Below are 17,090 nucleotides of genomic sequence, written 5' to 3'. Positions count from 1 at the left end.
TCCTCAGAATATTCCTCAAATGAATTATCAGAACTTTCTTTATGTATTAATTTAAAACATAACCTCTTATCTACATGTGCAAGTGTATATAAAATCCAGTACAACTCAACACCCTACCTCCTGAAGACAAACACAACTGGTCCTGCGAAGGCCTTTGATAGAGAGGCTTGCTCCGCGGTGGATCACAGGGCTCATCATCTGTCCAGCCTGCGTCGTGCTGCTGCAGCACATGAGTGGCCTTTTAGCCTTTCTCAAACATTCTGAGGAGGAACGCTCGTTAGGTCTCCCACAAGCCTCCTGCTCACACACCGGCTGCTGGTGGTTACAACCAGCCCCCCCCCCCCGCGGTCCCTGGTAACTTGCTGTGACCCCCGGCTGAATTAATTATCACATCCAACGCGGTCAGCTAATTAACTGACGTTTAAACACGCGAAATGGCTGGAGCGATTCCATGCAAATAATCAGCGGCGAGGAACGAATTAAAAATAATTACCACTGAGGGTCTGCATTCAAAATTGTATTTTAAATGAGCTTCAGATGTTACTCGGTGAGTTGTGTGCGTCCACCCTGCGAGCCATTTTCTAATGAAATCCGCCTCCTGACCGCAGATAAGAGCTTGCAATTCAGACCTGTTGACGTTATTAATAGAAAATGCAATTATGCCATAAAGGGCAGAAGAAAAATAAAGAGAGCCAACGCAACTGTGACATTTTGAGGGGCTTGAGTAACACTTGATTACAGTAAGGACTTTGCTGGACATTAGCAGCTCGTTAACACAGCAGGTCACTTCACAGGAACCTTTTTACAAACCAGGGTCTACAGAGTTCCTGGTTGTTCTGACTCGAGAGCAGCTTCATTCAATTCACACGCACTTTGAAAATTGCATTTGAAATTAACACTAGGATGAGCGATGGACTTTTTATTAATTTATCATACATTTATATTTAGTTGACGTTACAAAGAAAGGATTTCCCAAATCTTGTGAAAGCGGCCAGATGGAGAGAGCAAATGTGCAAATGAGCTGATAGCGTGAATGGACAAGAGAGAGGAAGAGAAGGCGAGCGGGGACTCAACCACGGAAACTAAAGTTAATTATCAGCCGCAGCAGCAACGCTGCTATTGTTTTCTCCTTGTGAGAATATGTGTGTGTGTGTGTGTGTGTGTGTGTGTGTGTGTGTGTGTCATCATGGCAACGTATCCTCATGCCACCGTTCGTAATGTAGCTCAGGAATTGTTAATGCTCAATTCTTTTGCATTTTCCAACAAAAGTCCAGCATCTTCCGTCTTCTAACGAAACTACTTAGTTATGCTTAATAAATTGTGAAATACTTTAGGTGAAGGTTTAGTCAAATGAACTAAGTGAAATACTTTTACATTACATGTCATTTAGCTGACGCTTTTACCCAAAGCGACTTACAATAAGTGCATTAAACCATGAGTCCAAACTCAGAACAACAAGAATCGAGAAAGTACAATTTCTTCAATAAAGTTCAACTACAAAGTACCATCAGTAAGAGACATTTAAGTGCTGCTAAAGTGCTACTACGGCGCTACCTTCCCTATTCAAGGTATAGTAGTAAGGTTTAGGCAACACATTGTTTATTTAGGTTTAGGAAAAGAATGTGAAATACTTAGGACAACAAAACGAGAACTTTAGGAAAAGCTCTTTGTTTGGGTTAAAATAACAAAGAACACATGTACGTTTGTTTGGACCCGCCCACCTCACTTCCTGCCCTCTCAGTGGAGGCTTTATGGGCCTTTATACGTCCCGGTTCATCATTACGTGGATACAGTACGACATGATCTACGAATCACGGCGCACTATTTTTGTAGATATAGCGACGAGCGCTGGATGGGACCGGCCCGCCCGGGGACAGCTGCTGCTGCACCTTCTGTCACAGAGGAGGTTTTCACTTCTGTGACAGGTGACGGATTTATTTCACCGCGACGGCGTGAAACTTCCCAGGTGTGAAGGGCCGTACACCGGTGCCTTGATTGGGCGTCATGGCTGTTGGGATCCCTTTGCAAAAAATATGTTTTCTAGTACCAATAAATAATTAAACCGTGCTTGAGGCAAGAAGGTACTGCATCATGCGGTTCTTTTTCTATTTTTTATTCTGTGTCAAAAGCCTCAATAAAACATAAGATAACGCCAGCAGTTTAGAAGTTTGTTAAAAACTAATTTTACCCAAAAATGTTTTGGGGGGTATTAAACAAAATATTAAACTTAATCACGGAATAACATGGAAGAATGTTTTTAACGCAAACACAACGTCTAAGTTCTTGGTAGTGCGCCAGGTAAAAGTCCCACATCTGTGTACTGTAAGCAGTTATGAATATCTAGTCATGAGGAAGTTGGTTGAATGCAAACAACAATGTCAACAGTGGCAAGCGCTGAGAGAGAGAGAGAGAGAGAGAGAGAGAGAGAGAGAGAGAGAGAGAGAGAGAGAGAGAGAGAGAGAGAGAGAGGAGTGGAAGACGGAGGAGCACTTAGGAAAATAAAGATTCCCATGGAGACCGACAAAGCATAAAAGCTTAAATCGTCCAGTACAACGAGTGAAGTGACAGGAAGTGTTGCACTGTCGCAACCTACACCCCCCCCCCCCCCCCCCCCCCCCCCCCTCACGGTGGGGAAGCGTGTCTAAAGTGCACATGGACATGGGGTCAAAGCAGAGGTGGGGCGGCCTCGGCGGGTCGTCTGGATTCTGCCCGTGTGCTCGGGCGTGAAACGAAGTGCGTACGTTCACGTCCCGCTGTGCTCAAGAAACGTACCAGAAAGGGACAGAAGCTCCCATGTCAGCATTTAGCTGTTCACTTTTTTTTGTGGGATGGGTGGTTACGGAGGCCCGTGAAATGATGGGCTGTATTGTTGCCCTTCAGCAACCTCTGAAGATGAACAACCCGGACCGGGAGCTGTTGATGAAGAGACTCGACGCGCACGGGACCGACACCGTCACCATATTTCATCCTTTAGCCTCCATCTGCCCTGAATTAGTGCTGAGGGTGCCACCGACGATGACTCTTTGTTGACGACTTGTACTCTGTGTGAAATGTAATCTGAGCTCGAGGTCCATTTCTCAAAAAAAAAAGACCTCATAGTATCTGCCCGGAAGAGCGCTAATATTGGCTATTTGCTGTAACAGCTCAAAAGTGACAGGAAGTAGAACTGTGACTCCATCCGTATGAGTGATGTCAGGCCGGTATTGCCTTGAGGACCCAACAACTGAGCCGGCAGCAAACACCAGCAGTGTGCGCTGTGATATTGAAACAAAGACATCTAAAGCTCTTATAATGGCTGTGTAATATTCTCACTACACTGAAGGGGAAACTAGCCAACGATTTGTAGGAATACAGGATTTCATTACTACGATTTTGGAGCTTATGTTCAGGGATGCATGCATCAGTTTAAAGCGTCTTCTTTAGGACACTAAAGGGAGTACTGCCACTCATCCCTTTTGTCTGCATCCAACTTCCGTTGTATGGAAGCCAAAAGAGCAAAGTGACACACTTTTTTTTAAGGTGATCCAATTTCTAAGTCTGACTGTAATTTCGTTCCTGTTTTTATTCCATTAGATTTGTTTAAAAAAAAAAGTTGGCCAGGTAAATATTTCTAAGTTTCTTCTTTTCAGCTGTGAAACAGAAAATAGATGATAGTAATGCTCCATCATGTGCTAACAATATGCATGGGAGATGATCAAGACTCACCAGGAATAAAACATGGCTGCTTCCAGTGCTATTTAGAACATGGGGGAGTTGAGAAATGCAGCTTCTTGTGGTCAAAATGAGTATTACAACAACAAACACAATCTAATCACCTAACAATAACTTGTTGGCCCACCTTTTCACAAACTATGTTACTTTTTTATTTTTATTTAGTCACTGGCAAAACCTTGCTGTGTCTGAAGCCGGTCCTGACCCCTTGCCCCTGCTTCCTGCATCCAGCCTCTGGCCTGGACCCGGCCTCCTTCCCAATGGCCCTGCCTCCTTCTCTGTACCTCCTGCCTCAAACGCCTGGCCTCATTGGTCTGGCGATGCCTCCTGCCTGTCTTCCTCCTTCAGTTTCATGAATTGTGGACATCTGGATTGTGGTCCATGCCTACTACTCATTATTCAGACATTTCTGTCATATTGTGTTTATGTTTATGTATCTCTGTAACGCTGTTTATCTGTACACATGACATCTATTGCTTCTGTCCATCCGGGTAGAGGGATCCTCCTCTGTTGCTCTCCTGAAGGTGTCTTCCCTTTTTTTCCCTCTACTTTTTGGGGAGTTTTTCCTGATCCGATGTGAGGTCAAAGGTCAGGGATGTTGTATGTGTACAGATTGTAAAGCCCTCTGAGGCAAATTTGTCATTTGTGATTTTGGGCTACACAAAATGAACTGAATTGAAGTGAATAGTTATCATACAGCCACAGTAAGTATTGTTATTATTATATGCAATGTGTCAGCCACCTCAGGCAGGTGACATTGTGGATATACGTTAGTTCAGTGGATCTTGAAGTGAATTAAAAAGAGAACTGGCTGCGTGTTCAGGCTGACTTCATTTTACTCATTTATTTTCAGATTCTCATTTAAATCAATAAAGGATCTGGATATATCATTGTTCCAGTTCAATTATAATGCAACAATAAGCGGTTCCTCGAGTATAACATTAAATACTGCTGCAGACTCTGGCTCATCGGTTTGATGTGACTATGTGAGGGAATCTCTTATTTAAAATATAAAAGATGAGTTAAGTGTAAGCGGACATCGAGAATGAAGACGAGAGTCAGGGGGAGAATTAAAGAAACGTCCCTCAATATGAACCATCAGTGAACCAACATTATCCATTTCTCTCTGTTCTCAATTATACATTTTCAAAATATCCCGAGGCTTTGGCGATATTGTTTCGTAAGATCCGTGTCAATAAATCTCCTTAAAGCGGCATCGGATTCGAGAGAGGAGCAGGAAAGATGCACGAGCAGGGTTCCTTTGTTTTTTTTAAAAGAGCAATTAAAAAAACAAATGAATAAAAAAGTGAAGGAATGAAGTGAAAGTGAGCGCTGAGAGAGCAGTTGGCATCCGGAGCACATGCTGTGGAAGAGCTGCATCTCCCCTGCTTCGCAATTAAATGATCAGACAACTGTTTTTTTCTTCTTCTTTAAGTGTCATCATTTGGAGGCCTCCTAGATTTAAAAAAAATATTTTTTTAATTCACAAAAAATGTGGCACAATATTTTTTTAAACTTTTTTGTTCTCTAAAAACTCCCAGAAATGTCTCCGTGCTGAATAAATGATCGCACATGATAAATAATTGCTGCGCTCCTCCAGCACACCTTGTGTCTCCGCTCCAACTCAAAGGGAACAAGTTAATTAATTTTTAAAAAGCGGGTGACACTACTGCCCTCTTCTTCCGGGCAGCCGTCTGCGAATTATTTTGCGGAGAAAGACCCCCGCCCCCCCCCCCCCCCCCCCCCCCCCCGCAATGATATTCATTCCTCCGAAACCGCAATCCGGACCAATAAGCATGCGTTATTAATGGTTAGGGGCCGAGTTAGGAAGAATTGGCATTTAAACGTTGTGTCTTAACCTTTCAGCATAAATGCCAAGTCACATTTTAATAGAAAAGGTTCATCCAACAGTGATTTCATAAATTTGAGCTCAAGTGTGTTTCTGAGAGAATATATATATATATATATATATATATATATATACAGAGACTTTGCTGGACATTAGCAGCTCGTTAACCCCGCAGGACACTTCACAGGAACCTTTTTATAAAGCCTGCAGAGACAAATGCTCACCATTCATTCGCTTGTTGGGACCTCTCTTCTTTTATTCTTTGCTCTCAGTTTTTCATCTATTGTCTTTCCTCTCCGTCTTTCTTCATCCTTAACATCTCTCTCTCTCTCTTTTTTTCTTCAGTCCTTTTGTCTATCTTCCCTCTTTCGCTCCGTTATCTCTCAGGCTCCATCTTAGGGGAAATCTGCTTAGCAGCCCTTGAGCATACTTGCTTTCCAATTAAATCAAGATGTATTTGCCTTTCAAAAGCCTCCCTTTCCTCACTCGTTCTCCCCCGGCGGAATAATTGATGGAGGTCTCCGGCCCCTCCGTGATGAATGGCTTCCACGCCCGGGGATGAATAGGAAGATGAATGATTTCACCTCTTTTTTTGCGAGGGCCAGGAGAGAGTCCGCAAGACAAGGAGTGCTGACATTGTGACAAATACTCTGGCCGCGGCAGCCGAACCTGGCCCAATCAGCAAGGGACGGAGGAGGCGTGGCGCGCGCTCGGCAGACGGTGTTCCTGCCGCCGCCTCGGCACGTCCGTCTACCCCACGGACAATTACCCGAGCCTTTGCGATTAACTGCAGGCGCAGCGATAATGCTGACGGCCTGCCAGCAGACGAGTTGAGGCGGGCGGCGAGCCAGCGGGCCGGTGCGGCGGAGCACAGGTGGGACGGAAATGTGTGTGTGTGTGTGTGTATGTGTGTGTGTGTGTTTGCGCTCGGTGGAACCGCGGAGGCCAAGAGAACAGGTGCAGTAAGGTGAGAAGATGCCCCGGGTGACTTTGTGTGGATGGTGCCACCGCTTTCCCCCGGCCCAGCTTGTCGACGCGCCGAGACGAAGTGTCATCCGGCTCGTCCGCCTTTCACGTACGCGCGCGCGAGAGAGAGAGAGAGAGAGACGGCGACTGTTTATGAGAATGAATTCAATCAGAGTGTGACGGGCCATCTGTTTCAGAGGGCCAATAAGTGAGGCCGTCACTGCCCCGTAGAACATAATGATCGTAATGTATCCGCGTACGGGACGGGTGGGGACTGTGCATCAGTACCATTGGCTCACTCTGCCAGGTGGCTTTCAAAAAGTTTCTGCGCAAAAAACTTGATGCATCCCAGTTCAGTTGGTAAGACTAAAGAGCTTGAGAAGAAGGATATTGGTAAATTAGCACACCTGCCCCTCAGCATGATGCCACTCTATCTGTTCACGTGGTCGACCACCAAGATGACGCCGCCGACCTCTAACAGCCGTGGTCCTTATGACAGAGGGGAGGTCGGAGTGGATAGAGGCCGCTGTTCCTTTCCTGTGTGAAAGTGAACTTGCATAACTGAACTTAACGAACAGAATTATTTTAACCCAAATGTGATCTTTTCCTAAACCAAATGCTACACAATGATTGGCCAATGCGCATTCATAGGCGGGACTTATCTGAGAGAAGGGTCAGTTACCCAACTGTCATTGTTGCAAACCTGTAGAGACACCATGACTTAAATATTTCTTCATATTCCTTTAAATAGGCAAAACAAATGAAAGCTTAAAACAGCGGTTCCCAGTTCTTCTCCTGCAGATACATATTCAGTATTCACCTGTTCCAGTTAATAATCATGTGGGAAGAGCAGGGGAAGATGAAAATAAGCAAAACTGTGAGTCCTTATGGTAGCGGGGAAGGGAATAACTGATCTTAAACCTGACCTTATTCCGCTTCAATCATAACTGATTGTTTTTATTGTATTTTTAGCCTTGTTAGTATTCAGTGTGAGTTTTGTATCTGTCCACTTGATGAATGCAAATCTTCACATTTCTTGAAGCGCTGCTTTGCACGCACGGAGATGACACAATTATATATAAACATGCATATTTATGAGACTTTTGGGAGCAAATAACGTGACTCAGTTGCGATGGGTTCCTTTTCTAACTGCGATTAATTGACCATGATTTCAATATCTCTCCCCCTGTGAATCAGTCCTACTGAACAGTTGCTATTAAAAGAGATCCGACCGTCGTTATTTCATGATGTTGAAAAGCAAAGCAAAATGTTTGATGATGTGGAAAAGGAAAACTTAAAAAAAGAATATATATATTTCTTTTTTTAAGTTTTCCTTTTCCACATAAAAAAAACAATATATATATATATATATATATATATATATATATATATATATATATATATATATATATACACACACATTCACAGTGAAAGGGAATACTAAAATGCACCTATACAATGATAACCAGTGATCAAATGAAGGCCACTGAGCAGACAATACAAGGAATGTAATGCCATAGCACTGGACTGCATTTCATTATACGCCGTTTCTGTTATTTTGTCTACCCCATGGCGCGTGATCCAAACATGAACTCGACGAGGGTGACTTCCATGAGGCATTTATATGATGCTGACATCATTTCTGGGTCATTGTCAGTTTATTAAGAAGCACCTGAAATATGAAAGCGCTCCCGTAAAAAAAAGTCCCTCCTTTTCCTCACGTCACCCGACGCGGCGCCGTTACGGAGCTAATGTCAGAAATGTGAGCTCTTTTTTTTGCCGACATTGGATCAAAATTCATTATTTGGCTGCGACTGCCACGGAGCGCTTCAAAAGTCTCCAAGCGACGGCATTATGGCAAAGTGTGCACATAGAAATGACACATTGTTCATGTGAAGAGGACCCTTTCGTTTTGTACATAAAAGTGTATCGTGGGGAGGTCACAAAGACGTGACGATTCTTATTTCCAGGGGATTCAATACTTATATGTATTATATTCAATTTCTGCAAATGAGGGATGAAGCAAACCCTGAAGGAGACTGCCAATGTCGAAACATTGGTACGGTAATACAGATATTTTGTCTGTGAGATATGGTGAAAAGCTTCTGGAAAAAGCTACTCGGGTGACTTTTTAAAAATGGTAATTAACTTTTTTTTCTAAATTTAAGTCAATTTGTTTTTCTTGTTATGTTCACCACCATCACTGGGGGGGGGGGGGGGGGGACAACTTCAGCACAGAAGATTGTACGTGTCGTGAATTAAATTGCTCAATTGAATAAACATATTGTTATTATAATAACAGCAGTTGAGGGAAATCTAAAGAAAGAAAATGATGTTGCCAGTACTTTTGTGGTATGTTTTGTAAAACAAACCACAAAAGAAGAGCAGCGAGAAGAGAATGAGGGTAACAAATAAATGATATGTTAACTATATTTCATACTCTTTCATTTAAATCAAAACGCATTGCTGTTTAACTTAAAATCACGAAAGTTAAAACTTTTTTGAACAAATACTGGTCCACGTCTCTGTGGAGGCCCCCCCCCCCCCCTTTTCTTTGGCCCACCACATCACACTCTCCATGCCCCCCCTCAACGGTTGGATGTGGAAGCCACACTACTTTTGCCCCCCAGAGTACGCTGTGTGCTTTCTGTGGCATCCTGCTGGACGCTTTGAAAAGATATTTCAACTCAGGATATTTCTCTTCAATCAAAAGGCAGAAGGCCCCAACACAGACGGGCGTGAGAGGAGATGTGCCGCTGCGTCGGCCTCTGTTCTGGGTCCCGTGTGCGCTGTGAGCCCTGGGGCGATGTAGGGATACAGAAAGAAAAAAAGGTTTGAGCTGTGCGTGGAGAAGGAGGGGGGTGGAGGACAGAGGCTCTGGGACGTGACCAGCAGAAACTCTTTTTGGATTAGAGAGGTTTTAATATCCAAAACTTGCCGTAAAAAGGCAGTCGCAACCGCTGCTATCGCCATCTAAATTATTAGTTATTACTCATTCAGACACAGCGGTGGAGGATATCCTCTACATTACAGAGGCCTGCTCTTTACTAAAGTCCTGCATCTTCTACAACTTAAATGCCAGCACTTGGGGGAAAGGGGGGGGGGGGACGGGAAATAATAAGAGAACTCTTATTCTCGGCTTCGGTCAACATTAAGTCGCTGTTTATGGATTTAAAAAAAAAACAAAGAATTATTCCCATCCGACTAGTCGATCAAACTGGTTTTCAGTTATTGCTCTGGCTGACTTTAAACACAGAGGCCACCGCTGCAAAGGCACGGCTCAGCAAAGTGAGGCCAAACACGGGCGGATAATGAGGCGCCCAGACGGATGGATACAAGTCGTTGGCCTTCTGGAATCGCTTGATATATGTGGCGAGCGAGGTTTTTTTTTCTTTAACTTCTCTTTTTCTCTCTCTCGCTCTCTCTCTCTCTCTCTCTCTCTCTCTCTCTCTCTCTCTCTCTGGCTGTATGCTGCTCAAACATTGCTGCCATGTGCTGCACCGGTAATGAAGAGAGCGGCGAGATAGCCTCTGACTGACCCCGACTAATGAATCCTGACCGTGGTGATGCCCCCCCCCCCCCCAAAACACACACTTCCCAGTTGGCAAAAAAAAAAAAAAAAGAAAAGATTTAGCTAATGTTCTATCTATTTTCGCTGCGCATTCATTATTGAGTTAGATGGTGAGCTCCCTGTGAGTCGCGCTGACAGGAGCAGAACAAAGGGTCTGTACGTGTGTCTATATAGAGCAGGGCCTCAGGTAACTTTGGTCTGGCAAAACGCATGTTGAGCAGGTTACAAAGTAGACAATAGAATTTGGACTAAAATATTGCAAGCAGCTTTGGCAATGATAATGAAGTCGCTGCAATTCAGCAGCACTAAATCCAAATGAATAAGTGAATCCTTCCTAGACAACAATGGATTTGAAAATAAAAAATAAATGCGGCACATTAATGAACGACCGCCACCCCAACTTATTAACATTATAAAAAAGACACGCTGAGATTTCAGCCACTACAGACCTGAGAACTGAGTCTCTTCTCTCATCAAATGAGTACTGTGCAACCTCAGGCCAGCATTGCAATCAAAGTACACCAAATTATGGCCCAAAGATGCCTTTACCGGAAAATTGGATACATTTGCCAGAGTATCTCTTTACTGTCAGAGATACCAAGCGGAGACGAGCACAGACTCGGTGACCAGAGTCCAGCTGAGACTGGACAGAGTCGGTGGTCAGTGCTAGATGGGTACGATGGAGACGGAGATGTGACAAATATAATAATACCATAGTGGAGGACTTCGAGAAGTTTGATTTGTCAATCCTAAACTTCTCAGAGCTAGATGACAGTGAGGAAACAACAGATTCTATGCAGGGAGTTGACATATTAGTGATAACGTGTTTGTGACTGCATGTCATAAACTGACGAGCACAGAATTCAAACATCACCAACTGTGACAGATAATTATCTTGACATGGCCGTTGATTGATTCCACACACATCTGGACAGTTTTTGGTGTTGCATTTTGTATCGCGGCGGTGTTGTTGGTAATTGCTTTCAATTCCCATCATGTATTCATTCAGATGTTTAAAACAGCTTGGTTTCTGGCAACATGTTTTTGAATGTTTGACAATGCAGCACGAACACTGTGGGTCAATAGTACGAGGCTGCTCTTGGAAGATCTGAATGCAGTACAGGTTGGGAGCATGAATGCAATATTTAATTTTATTATTCTTTACTTCTGACTCGCCTGTCAAGACCAACAAGCAAACCTAAAGGCCAGAAAAGAACTAAAATGTCAAACTCCACATCTATGTTTCACGCCAAGAAACAGTGTATCCAGACTGGTAACAGAACCTGTTTGTGAAAAAGGGACCTTTCTGTGAAATGTGAAATAACCCAACGTGACCGGCATTAGAAACTGAGGATAAAATGCAGACATAAGCCATGATGAAATAAGTGGAAACCCAATCCAATTGTACGTAACATTTTTTAAATTTCAGATGGGGGCCCCCCATCTGAAATAGATCCAAAGATAATGATCCACTTAAGTCGACCCAAACAGATCAAACACTCCAGAAATTACAAATAATGTTGAAGTTTAAGGTTAAATAACGATAAAGTAAGTGCTCTCTCAACAGAATCTCTCAACAGAATCAGTGGAGTGGAGTGGATGTTGGAGGAAAACAAAAAGTCACTGCACTGCTCTTAGAGAGCATTTCGTGCCCGGCCAGATACGGTGACTCGCTACATTTCATACTTAGGTTGATAAGAAAACGGAATCTGTTGCATGTTCATTCCCTGAAATACATTTGCTTGCCCTTGCAAATTGTCGGCATATAAACACCCTTCCTCAGAGACAGGATTGACAACACTGCAGCAGCAAGGTGCTCCACCAATGACCAAGAAGCCGCTTGGATCCACAAACATAAGTTGCGAGAACAAAACCCTGCCAGGACCCAGGAAGAATGGAACCATTTGAACTCTGGGCCCTGGGTCCTGGTCTCAGTTATTGTTAACCCAGTAGGATATCGTCAATGAAGTTCCTTGCATTGGGTAGGTTCCCCCTCAAACTGCACGAACATTATACATGACGGCCCTTATGTCAGAACGTATGAGCAAACGCCTCAGGCTCCTGAAGGCCGCTGAAGAGGACTTCTTTTGAGTAATTAGGATTTCCGACCATGATGAAGCACTATCTCACAGCTGCGAGCGAGCAGAGTGAACCGTGAAATATAGTCTCATACCTGTGAGGTACTCTGGGTCGGGGATGGGGTCCGACAGCTCCTCGTGGCACTGGACCTCCGTTGGCACCGATGCCACCGCCATGCCGTCTGGGAGCTGCTGCTCGATGCCGCGGGCATAGTTCTTCTGCCTGGTGTTGAGAGACAGGAGAGAATGGGAGGTCCCGTTCAGAGACAGACGCACTCAGTCATCAGGACATAGCGAGAGGAGAAACACCAGACGCTAAGAGGCAAGTAGGATGGATGAAAGGAAACAGAGGAACAATGATGAATGGGGCCAGGTACAACAATACAAAGGGTGTGAGGGGGGCGACATTTACAACATATGCCACAGATATCAACGTCTTTTTTTAAATTTGAGGTTCAAATAATTTCCCCTCAGAAAACTCTGCTCTACTGGCAATTCGAAGGCCACCTATTGTACCGGGACTCACACAGTCAAAACATTAAAAATGCTTTTTCACAACTAAATCCGGGCAATATGACTCAACGTGATTAGTTCTGTTTGTCCCAACTTCAAGCCAAATGTACAACAACAATCTAATGCATATACCATATCAAGAAAAGTGCTCTGGCCTGCATTTAAAGTGAACTTTAAGCAAACTTTTAAAATGTCCCAAAAAAAACCAGAATTAGGCTCTTTTCCCTCATCTGGTTTGGAGCGAGAAAAGGATCGAGCGTAGTTCGGTCAGAAGGTGGCGGTATAGGCTACACATGGCTGTAACCCGCCAGTAAACAGAGCAGAAGAAGAAGAAGTAGAGGTTGCAAATGGGGAATAAAACAAGTCGCCTTGGCTGTCTAACCATCAAACAGAGAAAGGTCTTCAGGAACTTGTTTCAACTGGAGAAATGGTACTTGTTCTTTTATGGCAGCTCGTAGGGGCCATGTTTAATGTTGTCTGGAGACAAAGAAAGGCAATTGCAAGTCATGGGAATATGCCAACAGACAGAGACAGCAGATTTAGTTTTTCTGCAATTTAGGCTTTTTTTTTATTGAATTTTGACCTTTTCATACAGCTTTCCTAATGCTATAATTAAATAATAATGAAAATACATATGCAAATACGGGAATGGAAACCCGGCTCGAGGCAATCAGTGAAACGATGCCTGGGAGTGGAAATCAGGCACGCGGTTTCACAATTATTGAGATTCATGAACACAATCACACAATTTGCAAAGAGCGTACTTTATGCACATTTCCTTCTTTGTAAGCGGACAAAGGGTTTAGACATTTCACAATAGCCCTTTCCCCACATTTGTAAGAACATGCAATACCACCAAATAATTAAACAAAGTCTGGATTCAAGCACTAAAAATCCCATGAATAGTGTTTGCTACTACCAACAAAAACTAATGCCATTTAAACCCGATTGTACTATATTAAAAAAACAAAACACACGTGTTGATAAAATTGCATATTGAAACTCCCCTATGGCCTTCTGCTGTATGAATATTCAGCCACGTGTTTCCTCCAATGATATGATCTCAGAAAGACAACGACGCCAATGCTGTGTTGAAAGAGTGCGATGCAAATTAATGACGGAGGATGAATGCGGGCTGGGAGGACAGAGAATGATCCGAGATGGATAAATAAGTGAGCTTCTCATCAGCGTCAGGCAATACTTTCTGGCACGTCATTAAGGGGGAAATCAATACATGGCAACAATTATGCAAGACTGCGCGGCGTATGGACGAGACAGAGGCTCGCATAAAGCACGGCATTTTTCATCTTGCGTCGGGAGGGATGATGTTCTCGTTTGTCTGTTGCGGCGAGTGACTCTTGGTTGAACTCACTCGTTTTCGTTTCCACCCATCACTCTTTGTCTCAATGCCAGTGAGGTTCACAACAAGGTTCCACGGCGGAATGACTCCAATAAATCAGGTGTCTCGGGACTGGAGCCGATGAGAATATATCTTTGTTTAACTCCCGTGAGGATCAGGGAGAACTCCAGGGTCGTCACAAACTTTTTAATCAAATACTGACACTTGTAGCTGCAACCAACATGGCGGACCTGTAAGCTTCTGTACCGAAGTATACCAACGACTAGAGAAGCAAAGAAAAACAAACCCCAAAACACATTTTGAGTGTAAACATCTCTGGACGACTCACTTGCTGCCGTTAATTTGACACTACAATTTCTAATGACAACTTCCTGCCAGTAACCATATATGACACCAGCTATTAAAGCAAATACGACCTGGAGCATCTCAATAAGCCTCAATGGATGATTTTCTCAGGCGAACTTCTATTACAAATATGACTGATAAAAGCTTTGCCCCTTTGAAACATACTGCAACAGCTATACAGGCACAAAAGGGTGTCGCGGTTCACCCCACTGAACTCCCCCCCGGCGTAATATACTATTTGATTTACAGCAGTTTGTTTTCCGGGCATGAGCTTTGAGAATAGAAACAAAAGAAGAGGAAAAGTACACGCAATTATCTACAAATCAAAAAGCTGTTGCTTTCGGGAAAGTCACAGCTTGAGAACAACAGAAGCCACCAGCTGCAGTAGAAAGAGCGTTGGTGCGGTTGTGTCGAACGCTATCATTAAACTGACATTTTATTTGCGCGGTCACGGCGAATCAGTTGCTGATGTGGGTGTGTGGTATGAAGGCCTGAAAGTGGGCCGAATCGGCATCTCGCTCCAAGGGACTACCAATGCATTAAACTGTGTAGATTAATGACTATAGCCGTGTGTGCACACAAAAGGCAGACGTATGCATGCGCACTCCTTTCGTCAGATGTATAACGCGCCACGTACTCCCGGTTCTGATTTATAAATCCTTGTGGAACTGCGTTCACACAAGCCTCATTTATGCTGCAACAGTTTGCAATAAATTGAATGCGGAAATGCCCTTAAACATCACTTTGCATGTCTATACTCATCTGTCCCCATTTGGGTCCTTCATTGAGAAGAACGGCCCATGTGCAAGGTTCTCCAACAGCCCCAGTAGGTATGGGAGAGCACAAAAGCCCACTCAGCGGCGGATGGGCTCCAACAAACGGCCATCTTTTAGCCAGGAGTCCCCGTGTCAAACACGGTGTGTGTACGTGGGTATTAGAGGTGTGAGATATGACTCCACGATCTATAAACATATCCCCAAACGCCATAAAGTGGCCATCTCTACTTTGGACGAGGACGAGCGAGGATTCTACATCGAACCCGCACAACGACGTTGCCCACGTTAGGCGGCTCGTGTTTCACACATGTTTCGGGGGAAGACAAGGCCGTCGGTGCCGGTAACAAACCGGCTGGGTAAGAATATGGATTCTGTGTTTTCGTGTTTTTAGCTGATCCCGACCAGAGGTTATCATATTATAAAGTAGACCTGTGGCGCTGTTTTTCCCTCATTGTTGATGTAAAGTAGCCCTGGTATTCTTGTATTGCATGGTGTGCTCTGATTAATTTGCCATGTGTCATAATTTAGTTTTAATGAAAACTCAACTGCTGGAATTAGCGCCTGGTGTTTGTTCGCCACTGTTGGGAGTAAAAGGCAAATCTTTGAAAAATAACACACTTTCTTTTTACGCAGTGGATCTAATTTATGCCAATGTGAAGAGTGGATTTCCAAAAGTAACTAATGCATATTTTAGTGTTCAATTTGAGAACAACAATTTGCCGTGGTGTTGGGCCAGATTTATTATTTAAAATGGGAAAAAAATGTTCATATCACACAGCTATCTCCAGAATAATAGTGTGTACACCCGGTCTGTCTTTTTCTAAATACCAGTTCATGTGTGGGGAAAAGGCGTCACACATCGTTTATGTATCTGGCCTCTGGAGTGAACTCATGTACTATACAGCATCACTGCTCTGATTGTAACATATTTGCACTCAGACAGTGTGTGTATCTGTTGCTCAATGTGTGTTGCAGAAGGATGAAAAACAGGCGTTGTTTTTGTTTACCAAAGCACACACACTGGGAACGGGATGAGTGAATCTTTTGCTGACGGCCTCTCGTCACCTCTCTGCCCGTCAGAGGCGCTACGTGACGTACGATCTATGCTTCCGTGAAACCGAAGTTCAGGGAACTTTTGTTGAACTGCCAGAAGTTGGAGTGAGAGCTGAGGTGAAGCGGCCACCTGTTGGGTTGGAACGAGACAAAACACAAGGACGCTTTTGATGAACAGCCCCGATCACTTGTTTCTGTTTTCCTCACGGTGATCCCTCTGATTATGTGAGCGGTAACAATCAGGGCCGCCAACGAGCCCTCCACACCCCTCCCCTTCGCAGACACATCTCATATTTTAATTAACTGAGTCAATGATGGTATCCCTCCTGAGGGGGGATCTTGGAGGGTGGGAAATGAGGTGGGCCAAAAGAAGGAAGAGGGAGAAGAAGAAGAAAAAAAAGGCAGCACAAAGTAGTTTGTGTGGAGGGGTTTGTCAGGTGGTCTTATTCAGTGATCCAGAAGAGAACAAAGGGCACTAAAATATTCATTAAAAGCTGCTCTGAGCTTGTCTTGTCAGAGAGGAATAGAAAGGAGGAGAGGACGGGGCCGTGTAAGGAGTAATGAGAGGAGGTTAGCTTTTAACATCTCATTACTGGAGTCCGCTCCGCTGGCTCCCACGGAGACGGGAAGATAGAGACCCCCGTCACCGAGCTCTGTAATGTGAATCCAGATCAGTGCTGCCGAGATGTCACAGCCATCGGACCTCCTTCCCGGGCCACAGGCGCTCATACCTCGTGTTGCTTTGTAATCAAAATCCCCCTCATGGCCCCCAGCCGGTTTGCTGCCAAACCCGGCTGGGTTTTCACTTGGGAGGAAATCAAATCAATAAGCCGTCCCTTTTTCTTCTTTTAAATGGCCCGAGAAGCGT

The 17,090-nt window shown here is 44.1% G+C and overlaps 1 protein-coding gene across 1 annotated transcript in view; it reads right to left on the bottom strand.

Moving 5' to 3' along the window:
- astn1 (astrotactin 1) overlaps positions 1–17,090 on the bottom strand; it is a 335,249-nt gene that overhangs the window by 156,143 nt on the left and 162,016 nt on the right. The window contains exon 16 of the mRNA XM_034555334.1: positions 12,271–12,398. Within this exon, the coding sequence (XP_034411225.1) occupies positions 12,271–12,398 (128 nt within the window). The remainder of the gene's footprint in view (positions 1–12,270; positions 12,399–17,090) is intronic.

Source organism: Cyclopterus lumpus, chromosome 17, assembly GCF_009769545.1.
Source record: "Cyclopterus lumpus isolate fCycLum1 chromosome 17, fCycLum1.pri, whole genome shotgun sequence".
NCBI lineage: Eukaryota > Metazoa > Chordata > Actinopteri > Perciformes > Cyclopteridae > Cyclopterus > Cyclopterus lumpus.
Note: the sequence above shows the minus strand (reverse complement) of the source record. Positions and strands in the feature narration are given on the sequence as shown.